Raw genomic sequence first — 24,000 nt, forward strand, 5'->3', positions numbered from 1 at the left:
GTTATACAACTGACAAACTGAGAACGATCTCATGACATGAGATAACAGGAGAAGGCAGCCAACCCAAACAAACTTTTAGAAGGTTCAGGATATCCCCCGCAGTGGGGAGCCTTTAGCAGACCCCCTGAGATCCTAGGGCCTTTAATGGAAGCCCCAAGTAAATATTTAGTTACATATATTTACATAATAATATGAACGTTCAGAACTCAAAATGGGATGACTACGCCTCACAAAATAGAAAAAACACCCTTCAAACTTCCATTTTAACCAGTGAGCAAGCAGTTCACTCTTTCATAAATGCAATTATTAAAAAAAGATTGCCACATTTGATCACTTTCTTAACCTCTTAAGAACCAAGTCTCTTGAGATGTGGTGTGTTCATGACCACTGCCTTTTTGCAATGTGCATATTCTATAACAGTTTCACCATGTTTCAGTGCAGCTTTACAAATTGATGTTAAGGTATATAAAAGGCGCTTAAAACTAATTTATAACCGTGTCTAATTTATAATCGTAAATCTCTGAGCTTCTAACCACTATCTAATGTCAACCTCAAAAACACTCTAAAAACATAAAAAAATGTACGAACATACTGTAGCGCTTATATATAGTATATATATATAGTATACATTGAAAAAAATACATTTTGTGATTTGTAGTAGCGTTTGTGACCAAGTGGCTACTACAAAACACTGGACATACCCCATTTTGAATACTGTGGGTTGTCTTCTTTTAGAAATGGTATGCCATGATGGGGTAAATTATATTGGTCGACTTCAAAAATGTCCCAAATAGGACATGGGCGCATGATGACCAGCTGTGAAAATTCCAAGTTGGAAAACTGCAATGCACACCCTCCAAATAAGGTTTTTTTACCCCCCCAGAGAACCCAACACACCTATACATGGTGGGGAATCAATGTACTCGGGAGATGTTGCTGAACACATATTGGGGTGTTCTTTGGCATTAACCCTTAAAGTTTTAAGTACATGTATTCTTAAATTGCTGTGTCAATTATTTTAATTTGGCATAGATTGGTGGAAAAACTGTTGCGCTAAAAGAGTCAAAGTACCTCACGTTTAATACCTTAGGTTGTTTTCTTTTAAAAAATATATACATATATATGTGAGGGTTATTGAGGGATTCCCGACAGATATCAGTGTTACAATGTAACTTACGTTAACTATTTTTTTTTTTTTTTTAAATGGTTTGGAAATAGCAAAGTGTTACTTGTACTTATTGCCCTATAACTTTCCAAAAAAGCCAAGAACATGTTAACATTGGGTATTTCTAATCTCAGGCTAAAATTTAGAAACTATTTAGCACGGGTGTTTTTTGGCGGTTGTAGATGTGCAACGGATTTTGGGGATCAAAGTTAGAAAAATGGTGTTATTTTAAATTTTTCTATAGTAAATTATATATGATATGATGAAATGGTATCTTTAGAAAGACCAGTTAACGGCGTGAAAAACTGTATATAATATGTGTGGGTACAGTAAATGAGTAAGGAAAATTACAGCTAAACACAAACCCTGCAGAAATGTAAAAAGAGCCCTGGTCCTTAACCGTAAGAAAATTTAAAAAATGGTCTGGTCACCAATGGGTTAATATCCAAAGCAAGGAAGAATAGATGATTTAGAATTGAGGGGAGGGGGGTGAGTAATCATATAGTACAAATACAATCAGGTATAAGGGGTAAGGTGTCAGTATTCTATAGATCCAGCACGCAGAATAGAATCACACCCTAGAACTAAGGATAGCGTCTTACCGGACCTCAGAATCACTGCACTTAACGTACTCGACAATAGTCCGAAAACTAAACTAACTAGGAAAAGCCAAAAGTCAAGGGTACCAGAAATCAGGGTAGTCAAAACGAAGCCAAATTCAAAAAACAGAAAAACATGATCAGGAACACACTCTCAGATAAACATCTAAAGGAAACCATGACAGGGCAATGAGCTAAGGAATAAGTGAGTTTAAATAACCCTCTTGAAGATCAGATTGGCTGTACCTAGCCCTTGATCATAAATCGTGCGTGTGCGACTTTTGCGTGACGTCACCCACACGTCGACATCTATACTGTGGACGGATGTGAGGCTATAGAATTGAGTGGGCCCACAGCGGCCGGCGTGCACCTAAATGCCGCACAAACCAGGCATCATGGCAGAAGACCGCCAAGCGGCATTTCCCTCGATCTTCATAAGGTAATTATCTCTGTTTTTGCCACATGGATACGAAGGATACATGACATAAGGAAAGAAAGAATCATCAAGTAGGATTAACAAAGTTTTAATGTAAAATAGTGCTTAAAATGTTTAACCATTTAACGTCAGTGCTGCACTGTTATAGTCTTAGAAGTGGAGTATGCAAATAAAAAAATTAAAAAAAAGTCAAACACTTCAGCCACGGTCACAAAATTATTAAAATAAATTCAGAATATGTGCTATTTATGGAACTATTGTATCTAGATTTTCCTTATAAAATATAAAGCATATTTGGGTCTTTGGCATATGTGTAGGAAATAACATAAAAGCTTTATAAATGTTTAAGTCACCAGCTCCCTTTCTTTCAAAACCTATAAATAGACTCAAAGTAATGGTCACAAATATGGCCTAGATATTAAAGGTAAAACCATTTACCTATAAAAGGGAAAAAAAATTCCACCGAGATTGCTATTGTACACACGAGACGGAATATAAATAGGATAAATGCCAGTGCATGATCCTTGACCAGTAGTGAAAAAATATTTGCAAATGTATCATTATAGCTGTAAGGCACTGCAACTTATTTACTTCTAAGGAGAATGTATGGAATGTTAAACTTAAATAAATGTGACACACTTAACACAAGAAAGACATGCAATAAAAGTCTTCTCAGCATATGAATGGATTAATAGCATTTACAGGCACTTATTTGGCACTTTCCCAAAACACACGTCACATGCTAAAGGCATCATGTGATTTCAAGTCATGTCACCGACATTTCTTTGCGTTGAAGGCATCATTATCGTGAAGTCTTCTGCAATGACTTAATTGCCAAGCTGACTGCACAGAAGACATCAGAAGCAGATGCGGTCAGTATAAAAAGCGTTACCAAGTGTAGTGCTGACTCTGCTTTTTTCCATCTTTACCCCCCCCCCCCCCCCCCACCCCCTCCCTCTCCACACACACTGGTAGCCTGGCAAGTAATCCAGCTAACTCCGCTACTGGCAAAAAATACAAAACTTCTACTCAACGCTTCTCCAGCACAGCTGTCTATGCTTGGTGTTAGAAACCTCAGAACTTCGGAAACTTATTGTTCATGGGAAGAAGGGTCCCAAAAATAATAAACGACAAAACCTATTTACAGCTTGAAGTGTTTCTCAATTTAAGAAAAAAAAAAAAAAAATACAAATGTACACACTCTATAACATTAAAATAAATTTGTACCCTAGATAATTCTAGGCTTTACATCAAGTTTGCATATGCAACAAATGTTACCACATGACAGGATGCTTCATATTTTGAATTATCTTTCTTAGCATCATAGCAGCAAAAACACAAAGGAACAAAAACCAAACAGCAATAAGTAGTATGCATGAGGTACTGGGAACCTAAGCAACTCTTTCTATACTGCTCCATCCACAGGACAGGTGTCCGTTTTGGATGTCTTCCTTTTTTGGTTATTGCTTTTATATTACCCTTTGGGATCCTTCAAAGCAAATCAAGTGTTCCTACCCTCCCTTCCCCTTCAATTCTTAAATTATTTTCTCCAGGTTCTTTGGGAGCTATCAGGGCCTACAGAACACCTTGCAGCATATTTTCTGCTTCAGGAAACAGTTTTTCAACTGCCATCACTATAAGGGAGTCGTGGGGTCAGGCACAGGCCAACAACAGTTACTTACTCCTTAAGTGAAGCATGGTGGCCCTGTTTACTTTGTAGAGAACCGTTACTGGCTTAATCTGTGCCGTTACATTATTTGCTGCTGAGTGGAGTCTGCTGTAGCAGCCTCCTGTACCTTAGTCGTTTGTGACTGGAAACCAGTCACACAGTGTTTGGCCCTTACACATTTTCAATCCATGATTAATGCAGCAGCAATGGTGGAGATAGCATTAAAGTGTTTGCTGTAGGGCCTGATCCTACCAAGCCTGCTTCTGCCTCGAAGTGTGTCCAATATATAGCAGACTCAGTCGATTCCAATTCCTCTGCTAAGGAGTACACCCAGCAAAGCTCCACTGGAAAGAAGAGGGTGCACATCCTAAAAAGACTAAGGACAAGACACCTGTGAAACTATGGTGACCCCGACTCCTATCCACAATGTTGACAACTGCTCTTGACAAGGACTAGGATTTGCCCCAGTCACTGACTGTGCTGGACAAGTGGCAAGCTGCCAATATCATGCTCTGAAGAGGTTTGGGACACTAGCACTAAATAGTATTCAGACTGCGTGGAAACCTTTTCTAGCTAAGCCCCAGAAGTCAGATGGTGCAGACAAACCCTCCACACTGATGCAGAGGTGGTACTGGACCCTAGAGGCCAACAGATGTTTGACCTATGCAACATTCGTCGTCCAGGGAATGGACACCTGACCAGCTGGAAAGTTTTATGCACCTGTGGTTATGTGAACCACTAGAGAAGGATGTCGCATCCGCTTGGGCTCCGAATGCCCATGGTCCTCCTTAATTAACAAAAATCTCTCAGACTCCAGAGCTTTATATTCGGATGCTTATGATTATCATTTTATGTGCGTACTATTCACGAGTTTGCCCACAATATTAGAGAATGACACATAGGTGTTTTTGACTGAACACAGCACTACTCTGCATTGACATTAAGATGGCAGTCTTTGGTTCAAAATAACTGACCCAATACAGACTCTTTGGTAAAGCTTTCATAAGGGAGCTCCACAAGCACATAAACCTGTTCACATCCCTCAATGAGGCTCCGATCTAAATAAAATAAAAATAAAAGAGAAAAGTCTTTCAGAGGTGCCCCTGCCAAAGGAGTTTTTGGCAGGGCAGGCCAGCAGCAAGGTCATGTTGCCATCTGTTTCTGGCCATTAGCCCCCTATACAAACCATCCTCCGCCTTTCTACCCAGAAGTGGGTAAACATCAAGGGTTCTGGTATTCCCAAGGAGCAGACTAGTTGTTGAGCTCATGATCGAGCGCGTGCAGAATTATTCTCATGAAAGCCATCCTTTTATTGCTCATTGTACTTGTGGTCCAACGGCAGGCCGTCTGTTCCTCTCACTTCTGGAAATAAATAGGAATGTCATTGGATATATGATCAAATTAGATGGGGGTCTTCTTGCCTCAAGCTATTCAATTTTCAGCAATCTGTGAAAACAAAACAAGTGCACACTCTTACAGCTAAGTATAATCAGGCTCTACACTTAAGTGGAGGGTTCCCTTAACCTTCACAAATGGTTACATGCAAAGAACAAATATAAGTGGAGCACTGAGATACCTGTACAAACGATAATCAGATGTATGTTGGTGGGACCGTATTTACAATGTCCTGTAAATAATAAACAACCAAATCATAGTGCAGACATGTGTAATAAGAATAAGAAGTAGAACAGAAATTATATAAATTTCCAACTCACAAATATAGAGCCAAAAGGTCACCTGGCTCTAGTGATAGACGCCTTGGGATCTTTAAAAGGGGATCCACTACCCTCTCTTTATCTCCTCCTGGTTTCTTCCACTCCCAAATGTAAAAGTAGAGATGTAAGCAGGAAGGTCTCCAAGAATGATCAAAAGGTAATTTATTCAATAAAATTCACAAATAAAATAACTTAAAAGATTCTACTGAATCAAATTAACATAAAATAAATCCTTCAAATAAGTCCAAAACGCGTTTCGCCAGCGAACTGGCTTCCTCAGTTGGTGTGAAAATACAAATACAAACATTTCCTCTTTTATAAGTCCCTAATGAGTCAATTACCGGCATCTGTGAGGGCGGGCATCCACTTGGTGGAACGCACGTATGACACGCACGTTCTTGCCAACCTCGACGTATGCGGAAGTCCGGTCCGTGGAGCGCACACGTGACTGGGTGATGCGTGCGTCTATGCGTCAATCACCTGATCGGCTTCCTACTCCGTCTTCGTGGAACGCATGTATGCGTTCCACTGTATCCGGAATTTGTACAGTCCGTAATTTTAATACGATCCCAGTAGTTTTAAGTTCACTCTCATATTTATGAGCATATGGAGGAAGGGGGAGGTTTGGAAAAAAGGGGAAAAGGGAAGGCAGTTCTGGCACGCCCTGGCAATTCACTTTCCTTCCTTTCAGCCTCAGCTCTCAAAGGATTTGCCGTTTGCTCTATTTGGACAACCTGCTTTTTATGTTCGGAGAAGGCACATTTCTTTACTGTGAATCTTCTCTAATCTTTCTGGTTCGATGTGAATCAATCCAAGTCCATGATGGTCCCCTCAAAGTCTGTTTAGTTCATAGGCCTATAGGTCGACTGGACGTTCAATGTACTAAAACGTCCGGCCTCCAAGGTCTCATCTGCACCAAAGGATATTTGCAGGGTGCTCCGATGTGATACCCGCTCCACACACTTTCAAGGATTGTTGCATTTCTGTCATCCTCCGTACAAGCGATATTCCGCAGCCCACTGCACTACCAGGCAATGCAACGGCTAAAAGCCATATTCCTACACAGGAATCCGACCTATAATCAGCCAGTACCGGTTGGTAATGGCTGATCATGGAAATTGCAGTGGGGTCCAAGTCATGCAAGCTTGAAACGTATAAGCAACTTTGGCATTCAACCAATCTTTGTACTGGAGACAGACGCCAATCTTTGGGGGTGGGGTGCAGCCGGGGAGGACTCCTCTACAGACGGGAAGGAAGTTTGGTCTGCTCAGGAACTGTTGCAATATTTTGTCTGGAATTCCTGGCAAAGTCATTCGCTATTCGCATTATGGCAAAAGGGAAATCAAACTGATGCATTCTACTTCATATGGACGTGTTTGTGGTCTGTTACATTAATTTCCTCTGAGGAGCTTGCTCGCTCGCACTCACATTATATCGGACGACATGAAAGACATCTTCAACTTTTTCCTCCCTTGCAATATCTTCCTAAGAGCCCAAATATCTACAGAGAGAATAACCTCACAGTGGACTATTTTCTCCCAACACTGGAGGTACAGCAACAATTGGATGTTGGACCCTATGGTGTTGACATCCATGTTGTCCCTTCCTACTGGATCTGTTTACCTCAGGCAACCACCAGACGTCAGACTTCATCACCAGGCTGCTAGAATCAATGCAAGGCAGTGGATGCCGTTCTCCAAACTTGGGTAAGTTGAGTTCTCCATCGCGATGATTCTGAAGGTCTGTCATCAAATTCAGTCTCAGCAGGTTATGGTAACCCTTATAAGTTCCGCTCTGGCAGATCCAACCAAGGTTCCCAAATCTACTGTAGCGGTCTTGAGAAGACCTGCCATCTTACCCGATGCTTCTCAAAAATCCTGGAGGCAACCCTCACCCATTGCTTCTGTAAAATAGACTCCCTCTGACAGCTTTGAATCTTTTATACAAGAATCCCTTTTCTATCAAGTTCCAATTCACAGCAGACAAATTTCCCATAACCACCAAAAAGTGGCTCATTCGGAGTAGAACATGTCCTATTACAGAATTTAAACAGCCAACTTTGTGATTTTACAACAGAAGTTACAATTGACTCTGGTCAAAGCGGATATTGGTTCTTTATCCAATATATCACAAACCTCCCTTGCCAATGCTACATTTGGGACATTCCCATGGGTGAACTGTAATCCATGCAACAATGTGACCAAGGGTGACATTATCAAATCCCACATCAGTGAAAACATACAAAACAAATTAATACTATACATGCAATTCCTTCTATGTAGTTTACTTGTTAAAATGCCCTTGTGGGTTGATATAGGCAAGTGAAACAACCATGCAGATGAGGGACCACTTGAACCAACATAAGTCCACGATCTGTAACCAAACCCCCCCCCCCACCCCCCCCAAAAAAAAAAAAAACACACACTTGACCTGCCAGTACGTGACTTTCACAAAGTGGACACCCTGTGTCACAAATTTGATTCCAAATAATGATTCTGTTGACTAAACCAAATGGCGATGACCGAAAAACAAAAACAAAAAACTACGCCACCTAAATAAAAAAATATATTGGATTTATACACCCAACTATACTAGAGTACTGAATAGGGAATTTGACCATCACCATTGTTTCTGATAGGCAAAATATTCCAGCCTGGAAAAGTGTCTATTTTGTTCCACCTCTAGTCTCCAATACATATCTATACAATTTCGATTTGTTGGTTTCTGTACAATTGCATGCACTCTGAAATATTCTACTCCTGGTTGGACTTTTATACATCAACTTGATGTTGCTCCCTTTGATGACCTCCGAGTTGTCTATCTACACTCTTCGGTGCAGATTACATTACATTATCCTATAGACTGTAAGCTCGTTTGAGCAGGGCCCTCTTCAACCCTTCGTTTGTGAGTTTTCTTGTAATTGTCCTATTTATAGTCAAATCCCCCCTCTAATAATATTGTAAAGCACTACGGAATAATAATAATAATAATAATAATTATAACCCTTGCCCTGTTCTATACTAGGGCACACCTGTTTAAAAGAAGAAAAACTACCACAACAATGATAGTCTAAAGTTAGAGGGACAAAGGTTTAAAAACATCAGGTGGGGGCGGGGCCTGACATCCAAGATGGCTGGACGTGCATCCCAATAGCTCCCGCACAAAAGAAGCAAAAACCGTTTTAAGCTTAAAACTTGCTGAACAGACCTACCGTACGACACAGCTTACTCACGCAGCAGTCTGCCACATAAGAGCTCGACCAGCACAATCCCAGGGTGGTCTGATCCAGGGACTGAGAGAAGCTGAGGCCCAACAGACTGCAGACCTGTAGTGGAGAGAGACGGCTGCTCTCCCGGCTTGGTTAGTGCAACCTGACAATAGTTTCGGCATGCAGTCCTGTCACCCCCTCCTCTGGACCGGCGGGGGATATCCCGGTCCCGACTGGGAGCGATACTTACCAGGTACCGCTAGCCTATACTCCAGTCCTACAGAAGGTCACAAGGAGGAACTAACCTAGCCGCCGAGCTGCAGATCCCACACAGTCAAGCGACAAGGTGAAGCCTGTCGTGGAGGGCAAACTTTGAGAGAAGATTCAATCTCATCTGCCAAACATTCTGGCTCTGGATCGAAAATCTATCCCGACCTCCTCAAACTAGGACGGCCCAGTGCAGCGGCCCGCGGCTCAGGACACACAGCCCCCTTTCAGGGCGGAGACCCACCCAGAACTTTGTCCAAACGCCCATCAGCCCTCAGGGCTCCCCACAAACCTGGGCTCCGAAAAGATCGCGCCCCTGCTGACCGGTGTAAACGGACCCGTGGACAACGGGGAACAGCTTCCGCTAAGGTTCAGGAAAACGGCAGGTGGCCGTGCAGGGTACTATTTCATATCTCACCTCACAACCATCCTCCAGGGGAGGTCAAGGAGAAATCGCGGCTAGCCTGAGGCCTTGTTATCCACCACAGTGACTTTCCTCCAAGAATCCTTCAACACTTATATCTCACAGTGAGGGGAGGGAACATCAGCCCTCCAGGATGTCTTCCAAATATTGGGCATAGGCTGACAGAGGACTAGTCCTGGATCAAGGCCAATCACTTTGACACATTTTGGGCCACAGTATTGCAGTCATAATTATGATATTTCCTTTGGACCTGTTGTCTTGCATTTTACTTTTAAATATGAGGCTGGCGGTTTTCTAGTCCAATACCAATATTGATGACTCACACATAGCCAGTGGTAACTCTCCTAATGCAGAGTGCGACTCAAACCTGCAGCCACTCCAGACACAAATTCCTCTTGTTCTTATCCTGCAATTGCACTGTATTATATCACCTCAGATGTCAAGCACTCCATAACTACTATACCCTTGTCACAACTCGATGCAGCACTAGACAGTGCTACAACAGTGTTACATGTGCAACTCCTTATGCCACTGAATCCCCTGTATATCTATGTATGTACACTGTTGTGGCGTTTGATGCTAAACTGTACCTAACTGCACAACAAAAAAGATAAAATATCAGGTATTACTTTACTGAGAGGGTAGTGGATGAATGGAATAGTCTTCCAGCTGAAGTGGTAGACGTCAACACCATGAAGGAGTTTAAGCATGCATGGGATAGGCATAAGGCTATCCTAGCTATAAGACCAGGGACTAATGAAAAAGCATTTAGAAAATTGGGCAGACTAGATGGGCCGAATGGTTCTTATCTACCATCACATTCTATGTTTCTATGTTCGCACCCTATACCACCGTCCTGTGACCTATAGACTACATATTGTCTTCCCAAACTAAGATTGACAGTAGGACATTCATAGATATAGTACATAAGGACATCTTATTTGATTTTCAACTGCCTTTGCAGGTTTTTTATTAATATTTTATTAGTCTTGTATTAAAATGCTTGTCGGTACAGATACATCTTTGTTTTTCATAGTTTGGGCAATTTTTGTAATCTTTATTCCAATTCACTGCTCTTATCCTGTTTCCATTCAGCTTAACTGCTTTGCATCTATTTACAGTCGCTCCAGTTGTCTGTTCATACTGATCTTTAGATCTGTGGTTCTGCTTGGGCCTGGCTTCCGTGGTGACCAGTTCTCCTGATCCTGTTTATACATGTGATTGTGTTTGAGAAGCGGCCTTTCCCATCTTCTTATAGCCGAAACAACTTTTGTTTGTCCTCCTTGATCCACAATAAGTACCTTTTTTTGCTTTCAACAAACCCATTGACTTTAAAAAATTTTTTGTCAATCTATCTTTTATTAAGGCATATATGCATTGGGGTACAAAATAAAGAGAGGGAAATGCACGAATGGTATACAGTATAGGGTTAATACAACGTTAACAATAACGAATTACATTTCCTGGATGGCAATGCCTAATTTTTATTTTTATGTCGGTTAACGTAAACATATTATACACATAAGCAGCGTCTGTCTAGATAGCCTATGTAATGCAAGGTTTTTGATCTGTAGAAGTGTAGTTAAGCAAGTGGCAGAGCGGTTAATGTGAACACACACAAGTAAGACGTAGCCTATGATATATATTTTGCTGCACGTATATGTGAAAGTTCTAGACGCAACATTCTAGGCACAGGTTACTACACGGCTATTGAAACACTGCAAGCAATCGTCAGTCCACATGCCATTCAATAATGCTAGGTGTCATTTAAAAGTCTGCCATAAGCTAAGAGAAAATAAAATATAATAAAATAAAGAACTTGTTCATTCGCCTACTAATTGAGCGATAAGGTTTCAACATTACGCTTTGTCTAGTCGTTTTAAGAACATGTATGCTATAGCTAATTACCAAAACCAACAGGTAACTTAGAAGTGAGGTTACAGACGAAAGTCCAGCAAAGGGAGGTCGTGTGGCCGATCAGGTTATGTCCCAACAGTCCTTAACCAGGGGTGGTGGTAGTGAGACCGTCTGTTAGTGGGGTTGGTTCAACCTAACCCGCTGCTGGGTAGAGCCGTCGCACGAGTCTGAGGAGTGGGAAAGATGGCCTCGGCAACTGGTAAATTACACAGGGGTACGACTTGGTGCAGACTGGTGGCCGCTGTCTGCCAGCCCCAGGCCCCTGTGAAGGCCTTCACCTGCGATCCACCGACTCGGTTGCTCAGAGAGGCCGGGTCGTCCCTTCTTCGGGCGCCATATGGGGCTCGGATGTTCTGCCGCCGCCAGCGGCGGGAAAGCCTCCGGCGGAGTGGTCGGTGCCTTGGAGTCTGACTCCATGTGGTCTTCGGCCTGGGAAGGCATTGTGGGCGGCCCTCAGTACCGCTTCTTTGTCGTTGTGGGTAAAGCTCTGGGCCTTGAGGAGCATCTTTGGGCCTGGTCGGGACTCTGCAGCTTGTGTGAGGTGGTTTCGTATGCACCCTCTGCTTGTGCGGTCTCGGCTTGTCCCTTTTGCTCTCAGATGTCAGAGGTCTGCTAGTTTCGTGTGACTTTAAATTTTATGTAACTACTGGACGGTTTGTGGAACGAGCTCTCATTCTATTTACATCCCCTGCAGTCTTGGGCTTTCTGTCCATGCTTTTTTTGGCAATTCCAGTAGTTTCTGATCCTCACTGTGTTACGTTTCCGGGATTTCTTGTTTTTAGGACTGTTTTTAATGTTCTACTGTTCTGTCTTTGTCGCATTAAGAAAGAGGAGGTGGGGCGGGGCCTGACCACAGAGCAGACTGGTTGCACTAAACCAGAGCTCCGTGTAGGAGCCTGCAAATAAGCGACCTATTTCGAACATATCACGCCAAACTTACTAATTTGGTGCAGCAGAGCATCGGTGTTACTCCGAGACTCAACTGGCCGGATCGCCGTGTTCAGAGAGGCACTCCGAAGCAGACAGAGTTGCGGCCTACCAGCAAATGCAAGCTTGGGAGAGGCGGCCGACCTCCCCGCGAGCTACCCTGCGGGAAAACGCTGCAGCGCTTAGGACCCCGTTTCACCCCCTTGCCGGTGAGGGTATCCTGGCACAATCAACCGATAAGCTAACAGGCTTTGCCTTAAGACGACGAGTGGAACCAGGGAACTTACCTGATCCAGACAACGCACTGCAACACAGCCAGAGCCAAGATGGCGACTGCCATGACGACGACATAAGGCCTGCTGGAAAATGCCGAACACTGGCTGGATGCACTCTTCAAAGACTTCTGGCAGAAACTGTGGCACAGAGGGGCACAAACTAAGGGGACGCAGACTACGACCGACAAGCGGCGGCACCCACCTCCCGGTGGCCTGAAACACGAGGCGGGTGGGCCTCTGAGCACCGACCAGCCCCCAAACCACAGAAACCAGGGAAGAAGAGACAGCTTGAAAGCCACATCCTGCCCAGTGTCGCCCACTGCTCGCTACTGCCCTTCGGGGCCGAGAGCCCAACACACGGGAGAACCAGGAGGCCTGCGCCCAAAGAGTACGGCTACCGCCATTAAGCAACCGCGACTCAAGAGAAGGCCCTTTCATGGAATTTACAGCAGAACTGCAGGGGCCACTCGGCACCTCATCGATCGGAGTACTCAGTTGCGACACTCTGCAGGCCCAAACTGACTACCCACAGGCCTCAACTGCCCACCGACTGGTCAACTCTCACTCTCTGGCAGGCAGGTCTGCACAATGCCACTTTGGGGGAAAATATTATAACCAGCAGCTGGCGTGGACTAAGTGACTCTCGAGATACTTAAGCTAACTGCCTTATACTTGCCGATATACTTCTGGTTAGACAGCCTAGTACAGTTAATTTTGCCAGTGTATTATAGTTTATGGTTTTGCCTAATAGACACCCCTAGCATGCCTCTGTGCGGCATCCTCTACTATGACACACACCTTTGTTGCCAGCATGATTTAATCTGCCCTAGCAATCACCAAGTCTACTAGGTTTGCTATGCCTGAATACCCTCTCAGTTGTGCGCTGAGACAAGTTTACCAAACCTGAAAAACACTTTAGTCCTACACTTACTAAAAGGTGCTAATCATCACATACCTTACCACTGTTTACCATGTCGATATGACCGAGTTTGCCACTGCTGTTTAATATAATCTTCAAACTCATAATTTTAAGGGCTCTGTATAAGCCTGTGTCTAATCTCTTGCATCTTGAAATGTTTTTGCGTAGTTCCAGTTCTCTTATTACTTATATCATACAGTTACGTACATGCCATTAATCGACTTAATGTAAAAAGAGGCTGACAATTTTTAGAGATGATATATATTGTGCTGTACTGATCCCAACTTGTATGTATCTATATCGTCTCCCCTTTTTCATTCTGTACCCTTGTAACTATATGCCTCAATAAAAGAAAGATTGACAAAAAAAAAAAAAGGTGCTACTTTGGTTCTAAATACCTCACATACAACATACTTATTGCGGATTACTTCTTTGTTTCTATGTGTTATGTAATATTTTAATGTAAGCTGTAAATTAATATTTTAAAAATGTTAATATATAAAAAAAAATTAAAAAAAAGTGTATAAACCCCCCAGTAAAACCAAGGTGCTTATCGGAAACTAATCTGATGAGTTAATCCATGGGGTGTCCCATCTTCCTGAAAATTGAGTTTAAGTGTTCAGGGCCATTTTCATTTACATTTCTATGCATATCACGAAAACCATATATTCTTTTTCCATCCATCCATCTCCATATATATCCTAGTTAGCATAAATTTCTAAATATGGGCAAAGGCACAGATTTACTTTCAAGGAGAGGCTTCAAAAACTGGCAAGATAACCAACTTAATTTAGTAAACATGATCACAATGTTACTCTTATATATGGACACCTGTGGGTTGGTCCACTGCAAAATAGCAAGTAAATTGCCTCCTTGTTAATTTTCCCATTGGACATACAACCAAAACATTAAAATCCTCCAAGTTAAAGACAGTTACCATTAAGGACATTTTCTTAATCTGTTCATTTGCTTCAAATAGTGGCTGGACGGTGCTATAGTTAACATTGGACACTCCCAGCTGAAACAGCAGTTTATTCCTTCTCTCTAACCCCAATTAGCTTTTATTCAATTTAATAATTTATGTATAAATGTATTATAACATTTTTTAGAAAGTTGCTTCTACAAGTTTGGTGCAAGACACATACTGTATATACCAATTAATGTAGGCCAGACAGCAAAGGCAAAAAAAGTTAAAAATAAAATCTGAATGCCCAGTAGTTTTCAAACTCACGGTAACCTCTGATAAATAAAACAGGTCAAAATAAGCTGGTTTCCCAAGACCAAGTGCACATCTTTATTATTTAATTACAATTCCAAACATCCTGCCGGAACATTAGATTACAAAAGGCTTAAGCAAAATATTAAAGTGTTGGAGCCATACCATCTTGGAGCGGTTTGCATGACAAGGCATCATCCAGATCTCTTGCAGTAGCTGGATCAATTGTGAAAATGCACTCCTTCCTGTTAACATAAGAAAGGTAGAAGGCTTTAGTTTATGAGGTGAAATCGTAAGAAATTGACTGCCAAAGAAAGAACCAATGCAACTATGAAAGGGTGTATATTCCACTTATAAGATTACAACTAATAAAATTATTGCAATATTGGTGCTTAGAGGGGTATAGTCAGATCTCCAGAAAATAAACCGATGAAAAAAACCCTATAGCACGTTCTCCTTTATTTGATGCTTCATTCACTTTTTTAAATGTATATTAAAGTTTTGGTAAAAGTTGGCAACCATAGTTAATAAAAAAATAACTAGATTGACTCCAGCATCATGTCACAAATTATATTTTTATACAATTATATAACAGTATTTGTTTTGTAAAATAAGATGGGAAACTTCATTCATTGCTTTGAACTATGATTTATATATCAATGTGACGATAGTCACCATTGATGGGACTGTATAAACGCTCCACTTCTCTATGGCAGCTATTTTAGTAACTGTTGGCCTCCATTTTCCCCTGAGTTGCTACACCTTGGACTGGTATTATAGGTCACTGGGTTTGCTGTTAGGAGTTCTAGAATGATCTGTTTATGTATTTGAGACCACTGGTTATTTTTCCTCAATGACATAGGTTTAAGTCGCCCTGTGCCTATTATATGTGCAAGGGGTGTATTATTGTTAACCCCTTCAGGACGGAGTCAATAGTACACGTTCTGATCAAAACAAAACGTAAACAAAAACTGGAATTTGCGCAATATGTCTGTTCACCCGTAATTCACCGCTTTCATATTAAATGTACTGACACTTATTATATATCATTTTGTTCAGGAGAAACAGGGCTTTCATTTTATATCAAATATTTATATATGAAACATAATTTATTATGAAGACAATTTTAAAAACTGAGAATTGTTTTTTTTTTTTTTTTTTTAATTTGTAGTTCCGCCTCACATTTTAGCTGTAAATGTCATAATACTGTTAGGTTTTACTGCAACAAAATGCACATATTTGTAATTAGCGATGTCTCATGAGTACAACAGTACCCCCCATTAACAGGTTTTATGGTGTTTTGGAAAGTTACAGGGTCAAATATAGAACGTTCCATTTTCAAATTGAAATTTGCCAGATTAGTAATGTTACCTTTGAGACAGTGTTGTAGCCCAGGAATTACCCCCATAATGGCATACCATTTGAAAAAGTAGACAACCCAAGGTATTGAACGTGGGGTATGTTTAGTCTTTTTTAGTAGCCACTTAGTCACAAACACTGGCCAAAGTTAGCGTTCATATTTGTTTTTGTGTGAAAAAAAGCAAAAAACTAATATTTGGCCAGTGTTTGTGACTAAGTGGCTACTAAAAATGACTGGGCATACCCCATTTGCAATACCTTGGGTTGTCTACTTTTGCAAATGGTATGCCATCATGGGGGTAATTCTTATTCCTGGGCTACCATACGATCTCAAAGGCAACATAACTAATCTGGCAAATTTCAATGTCAAAAAAATGAAATGCAAGCCTTATATGTGACTCTCTAACTTTCCAAAACACCATAAAACCTGTACATGGGGGGTACCGTTATTCTCGGGAGACTTCACTAAACACAAATATTAGTATTTTAAAACATATTACAACAATAATATAGTCCATAAAAGTGCCGTTTGTTTGTAAAAAAATGCAAAAAACTTCACTTTTACTTAAAATATCATCGTTTTAATACAATTTACCAGTTTTAAACACCAATATTTGCGTTCAGCGAAGTCTCCCGAGTAAAACAGTACCCCCTATGTACAGGCTTTATGGTGTCTTGGAGAGTTACAGGGTCAAATATAGTGCTTGCGAATTTAATTCTCTGCACTTTCTCCCTGTGTTGTCAGGCCTGTCAATCAAATTTTAATAAATCAAATGACATAATTATGTTAAAAAATTACTTAAATATATACGTAGAATTTGAATATATATGCATTTATAGGTATTTAAATTCTACGTGTATACTAATGTAATCTTTTATGTAATTATATGTATTTATCTCTATATATATATTTGCGGTTATTTGTATTTTATATAGAGATAGATATATATAGAATGTCATTCTAAGTGTATTATGTTACCAATATATATATATATATATATATATTAATAGCAAAATACAGTTAGAATGAAATTACATATGCATATATAATTTATTTTAAATTTTGTTTCAATATTTTAATTTATTTTATGATTTTATTTATTTATTATTGTAATTATACGTATTTATATACAATATATGTGTATATATCTATTATATAATATATATATATATATATGTAACGTCATTCTAAGTGTATTTTAATATTAATATATGCTAATATTAATATTAAAATACACTTTGTATGACGTTACATATATAATATGTGTGTGTATATATAAATATATATATATATATATATATATATATATATATATATATATATATACACACACACATATATATACATATATACACACACACACATACTTTTATTTAATTTTACACGTTTAATACTTTTTTTATTCTTCCTACCAGCAGGGGGACTGATATTTCAAACAGTCCCCCTGCTGGCAGATCCACAGCCAGCTATAGGGGGCCATGTGATCGCTCTTTGAGAGCGATCACATGGACCCCGGGGGCCTCATTTGCCATGGGGGGGCTGCCTGGGCTGTGAGGCAGCCCCACAGAAGAGGATCGCGGCGGAGTCGAGTAGTTGCGATCTTCTGGGGGCTTAAGCCGTTACGGCGTTCCATGCCGCCACAACGGCTTTAAAGCCGCGACGGCATAGAACGCCGTAACGACGTTAAGGGGTTAATAATTAAATGTTTTGTACTCTCTTCTGTACTGCTGATGCTTTCTACCAATTAGGAGGATTTGACTGTGGAACCTGTACAGTGCCATCTGTTAGTTGACAATATACTTCAGTTATGTGCAGAACCACCGGTTGAATGCAACTGTATGTGCACTACCTAAAAAAAAAACGTATTTGATTATTATGGTTTCTGCAGGCAGGGGAGAGGTCTTGTTATGGTCTTTCACACCATTTTATAAAATATGTTCTTGTGTTATAAATTCTTGTGTAGGTTTCCTCATAGGATTGGATTATTTGAATTACATTGAGTTTGTCATCATATGTTTGATGTAATGAGCATATAGGCTAGTCCCAAGTAAAAATAAAGCCAAGTGTGTTGGTTCCTTTTTGAACAGTGTCCTCGTTGATTTGTTCAGGGATCCCAGTAACCGTGACTTCTGATGTGTTACCTGGCTGCTTGGTCCCTGAAGGCCAGAAGTAAAAAATAAATAAACCTGGGCCTTAGGAGCTGATCACAGTCTAGTAAGGTGTGGATACCTGCCTGGGAGAAGAACGGAAGAGGCAAAGGCAGAGGGGACAATACCTGCCTGGAAGAGAGCTGCAGCCTGGTCCAGGGTGGAAGAAGTTCTCAGCGACCCCAATCTAGCTTTGGCAACTGGGGCTGCAGCGTACCCGGGTCCCTGATCAAAGCTAGGAAGTATACTGGACAGAAGTACTCAGTTGGAGTATGGGCGTTCCATCACAGCCAATACTGAGGGCACAAATACTTAACAGACACAGAATTTGTGAAAGCTAAAAAAAACAAAAAACTAAAAATTAAAGGATCACTAAAGGGTCAGGAACGCAAACATGTATTCCTGACCCTATAGTGTTAAAACCACCATCTAGCACCCCTGGGCCCCTCATGCCTCCATAAATATAGAAAAATCGTACTGTATTCAAGCCTGAAGCTGTAACTCTGCATGCTGTTTGACTCCGAAAAACAAGCTGTCTGCTGACATCAGAAGTGGTAGCCTGATCCAGTCACAATGCGTCCCCATAGGATTGGCTGACACGGTCAAGGAGGCAGATCGGGGCAGAGCCAGCATGATTCAAACACAGCCCTGGACAATCAGCATCTCCTCATAGAGATGAATTGAATCAATGAATCTCTATGAGGAAAGTTCAGTGTCTGCCTGCAGAGGGAGGAGATACTGAATGTTTGGATGCATTTTAGGCAGCCATGACCCAGGAAGGATCTCCAACAGATATCTGAGGAGTGGCCAGTGAAGTTATCACGAGGCTGTAATGTAAACACTGCATTTTCTCTGAAAAGCGTGTTTACAGCAAAAAAAAAAAACCTGAAGGTGATGATTCTACTCACCAGAACAAATTCAATAAACTGTATATCTGGTGACTATAGTGTCCCTTTAACCTTGAGGTTTGTGTGTAAATACAGAATCTAGAGTAGCATTTTAGTACCCTAAAACCCATCAGCTGCCTATTTTTGTGCTTCGTATTAAGTCCAGTCAGGTAAAAGGGGTAGGCAACCTTTGGCACTCCAGATGCTGTTAACTACATCTCCCCTGATGCTTAGTCAGCATTATGGCGGTAAGAGCATTATGGGAGATGTAATCTACAACATCCGGAGTGCCAAAGGTTGCCTACCCAGGTTATAGTTTTCCCAGTTAAAAACTCCTAATTAGGTTTGCACAGTGGCTTATATTTTTATTGAAGAATTTCAAAAAAGTTAAAGATGCCTATAGTATTACAAAACATGGCAATTGTTAAAAGAAATTAATTAACCCCTTAAAGGCACTGCTTCAAAAAAACTTGTCTTGCACTTAATGACAAGCAATTTATTGTTTGTGTTCAACTGCATAAAGGGATTCCCTAAGATGACGGACCCGGTCCATCATCGGTCATTAAGGTGTTAAAGAAAATCCAGAAAAAAATAAATAAATAAATAAATAAATACAAAATTGCAGTTTCTAAGGTGCGGAACATAGAAAACAGGAAGTCAAACTGCAAAGAACAATTTGTTAAAATAAAGAAAGCAATACCAGACCAGTATATGAATGTAGACTATTAACCTAACAAAAAATCTTTACAAAGCTGCAAGCAACTAAGCAATGCTATACCTTTGCACTAACATAGCTGCTAGAAATGTGGTTTGTGAACCAAGATATCTCTAAGTATCTCAACTGCATCCTTATACACAGATCATTAAAACCACCTGCCTAATATCGAGGTGGTCACCTTTGCAATTCCAAAACCACTCTGATGTGCTAAGGCATGGACTCCACAAAAAGTGACCTGTGGTATCTGGCAATATGACATTGGCAGCAGATCCTTTAAATCCTGTATGTTGCCAGTTGGGGACTTTGTGGATTAGATTTGTTGTTCCAGCACATCCCACAGATGCTCAATTGGATTGGGGAGTTTGGAGGACAAGACAACAGTTTGAACTCTAATGCTCTTCTCAAACCATTCCTGAATAAATGTTGCAGTATGGTAGGGTGCATTATCATGCTAAATGAGGTCCCTGCCATGAAAGGGTATACATGGTCTGCAACAATCTATGCAACTCGTACGTGTCAAAGTAACATCCACATGAATGCCAGGAACCAATGTTTCCAAGCAGAACATTGCCTAGAAGATAACACTGCCTCTATTGGCATGCCTTCTTCCCATAGGACATCCTCCTGCCACCTCAAATTTAGGTAGACACATGCACCTGGCTACCCACCTGATCTAAAAATATGCGATTCATTAGACCAGGCAACTTTCTTCCATTGCTCCATGGCCCAGTTCTGAAGCCAATATCCCCATTGAAGGCAATTTCTGCAGTGGTATGGTGTCACCATGGGCACACTGACCAGTCTGCGACTATGCACTCCCAAATGCATCAAACTACGATACATTGTGTTCTCACACCTTTCTATCATGGCGAGCAGATTTTTTATTTTTTTTTTAAAGCAATTTGAGCTACAGTAGCTCTTCTGTGTGATGGTACCACAAGGACTAGCCTTCTCTCCCCACACATCATAAAAAGGTCTTTGGCACCCACGACCCTGGCAACTGTTCATCGGTTGTTCTTTCTTGCACCATTTTCGGTAAGTAAGTACTTTTTATGAATTTGATCATTTTTATTGATCCATTGTAGTTTGACACATACACAGTATGTGCAACACGTTTCACGTGAAAAATGACATCACAGTCTCTTGTTTACAGTTGGTTGGCATACACATATATTGCAACATTAATACACAAGTATAGTAGTAGACACTTTTAGACAAAGTAAAACTGGGGAGTAACAGTATGGGGGACCACAGCATTTAGGTACTTTTGTTCGACTATGCTCTGGGAGGCAATGCTATGGAGTGGCTCTGCAAAGGTGAGCCTTTGTTGTCTGTTCGCAGTATGGACCAGGGCTTAAGATGAAAGATTGGTTTTCCGGTAATCTACAGGGTTTTTTTTTTTTTTTTTAAGAACCAAACTGGGTTGAAATCATCTGCTCATATACCCAACTGAGTTCTATATGGTTCAATAACTGTCCCATTCTCTTAGGGGGCTTTCCATTTCCTCATGAGAGTCTGGTTGGCAGAAATTCTTATATGGTACAACAGTGCTGCTCAGTCTTCGGAGATGTCATTAGGAAACCGGACTAGGACGCAGAGCTCAGGCAACATATTTATTGGCATCTGTATGCATTTCCTAATCAATTTCCCCCATTGGTCCCAGAAAATTCTAATGTGTTTGCACATCCACCAGACAGCATTGTGCCTTCTTCAGACTCACACCGCCAGCATCAGCCTGAAGATTCTGGCCATAAGAGGTGTATTCTAGTGGGTACAAGGTACCACCTACAAATAATTTTTCATTGTAGTTCTAAATGGGAAGCAAACTAGGTTAGCCTTTTATGTACTGTGTATGCCTTATCCCAGCTTTCTTGTGCAATGTCATGACCTACTCCTCTCTGCCATGAGGTTTGAAAGGTTTGTTCTGCTGGGGTTTACTTATTCGTTAACATTTTGTAACAAACAGAAATCACCTTTATATATGAGTTTTTTTTTTCCTGTAAACAGATTTGCCTGATATTAAATCATCCTTTGTGCAGGGATGGAAGGGGGGAGGAGGGTAATAGATTCGGGCAGATAAGATTTCAGTTGCAGGTAAAGGAAGAGTAGACCGGAGGGGAGGTCAAATATTTTCTGGAGGTCCGGAGTTGGTGCATGTTTGCTATGGTGGTCTTATCAAGCCTGGGTGTTAAAAGTGGGGATGGAAACTGCCAATGATTTTAGTGGAGTTGCTAGAGGTGTGGGGAGCACGAAGTAAAGTGGTGGTTGGTCGAATCTCAAACATGTAGTAATAAGAAAGCGGTTAGTAAAATTTGGAGTTCCCTGGGTCTGTGTATTGGCCAGGTTTAGAGGAGGACTTGCAGGCTAATCTGATGTGCCCAGTGAGATTCATTTCAGAGCCATTGAGGTGATTGTGTGTTGTGAAGAAGAACCACCGTGTTTAAGAGTGTCGCATGATGGTATGCAATAAAGTCTGGGAATCCCAGACTGCCCTGTAAGATAGATGCTTGAAGGGTCTTGATGGCTACCCCAATTTTCTTGTTCTGCCACGTACATTTTTAAAATAATCTGTTTGCCCTTTTCAAATAATCTTTAGGTAGGCCTATCAGGAGGGTGCAGAAAATGTATTGCAGTTTAGGCAATAGGGACAATTTCAACGCGGCTATGCAACCTGCCCAGGAAATGAATTTCCCCTCCCCTGTGTGTAGTATATCCTACAGTTCTTTGAGTAGTTTTGAGCTGTGAGTAGTGTTTTTGGTTAGAGTCCTAGGAAAGATAAGTAGTCTGAGCGCCAGTCTAGGGGGAACCCCACCTGAAGGTCCTCCATCACCCTTCTAGGGTTTATTCTATGTTTATTCTCAGTGCTTGCGTCTTACTTACATTTAATTTGTAGTAGGACTGCAGGTGTTAATTTGGTTTAGCATGGTAGGCAGGGAAGTTGTGGGTCGTGTCAGGGTTAGGAAAATGTCATCTGCAAACATACTTAACTTGTAGTTATCAATGCGGAGCGGTAGCCCCTGAATGGAGGGGTCAGCTCTTATTCAAACTGGTAGGGGTTCTAGCACCAACATGTATAACAGTGGGGTTAGGGACCAGCCTTGTCTGGTGCCGTTCGGAATGTAAAATATATCTTAGGCAAATCCCGTGTTCAGGCAACTACACAACGCTGAAATAGCTTTGATGATTTGTGGAGGAAATTGGAACTTTCGCAGTTCTTCTCTAAGAAAAGGCTTAACTTAGAAGTTCATTCTTCTAATGCTATGAATTATGTTAAGGACTTTTCTAATCAGTATGATTAATCTACCTTGAGTGTCTGTAAGTCATGGGCCTCAAAGGCTACTTTGTTGATAAAAAAAAAAATCCAAAAAAATCTTTGTTTTAGAGGTGGATGTTGCGTGGTACTGGAAGGGGTAGAGTCTGGTTTTAATGGATGGGGATGATTTGAAGTGTGTCTCCTGCATGCACAGTTCATCCACTTAATTCGGTTTGGCGTCTTGGAAAAGGGTGTGTCTTTTAAAAGGGGTGTTTAAGCCCTGTATCTTATGGCTATATATTTTCATATTACTGAGGTGTTGATAAAAGCTGATAGTCTTCCTAATATCTTGGGAATAGGGAGGCGGAGGACAGAGTTCTCAGTTTTGCTAAGGTTGTGGTGTCCGTGACGGCAGATGTGTTCCTTTTGGAAACTTGTAAGCCAATAGGTCTCCAAGGGAAGTGTGTAGGGCACGGCTGTCCAACCTGCACCCCCCGAGATGTTGCTGAACTACAACTCCCGTGATTCTTTCACTGAAACAGATAGCCAGGGAATCATGAGAGTTGTAGTTCAGCTACATCTGGGGGGCCGCAGGTTGGACAGCCCTGGTGTAGGGCTAGCGATTCACTGGAAAAAAATTCTGTTGTTTTGTTTATTAGCAAACCTTTTGGCGCAGAATAGCAGGGAGATAGTTGCCTGTGGTGTGATATACTTCTAACATCTGTGGTAAGGGGATGGGGAAAAAAATAAATAAAAATAATTAAGAGTCAAAACAGTGACCGTAACTATTTCAGTGTACCAGATGCATACCGTACGGATGGCATCCAGTAGGAGCAACTGGGCAAAGTGAATGAGTAAGCATGTGGAGCATTGCCTAATTCAGCAAGTGAAAACAGTC

The 24,000-nt window shown here is 41.1% G+C and overlaps 1 protein-coding gene across 2 annotated transcripts in view; it reads right to left on the reverse strand.

Moving 5' to 3' along the window:
* DIS3L2 (DIS3 like 3'-5' exoribonuclease 2) overlaps positions 1-24,000 on the reverse strand; it is a 455,603-nt gene that overhangs the window by 145,492 nt on the left and 286,111 nt on the right. For both annotated transcript variants that reach the window (XM_063442837.1, XM_063442838.1), the window contains exon 10: positions 14,903-14,982. In XM_063442837.1, coding sequence (XP_063298907.1) covers positions 14,903-14,982 — 80 coding nt within the window. The remainder of the gene's footprint in view (positions 1-14,902; positions 14,983-24,000) is intronic.

This window comes from Pelobates fuscus, chromosome 2 (genome assembly GCF_036172605.1).
Source record: "Pelobates fuscus isolate aPelFus1 chromosome 2, aPelFus1.pri, whole genome shotgun sequence".
Taxonomy (NCBI): Eukaryota; Metazoa; Chordata; class Amphibia; order Anura; family Pelobatidae; genus Pelobates; species Pelobates fuscus.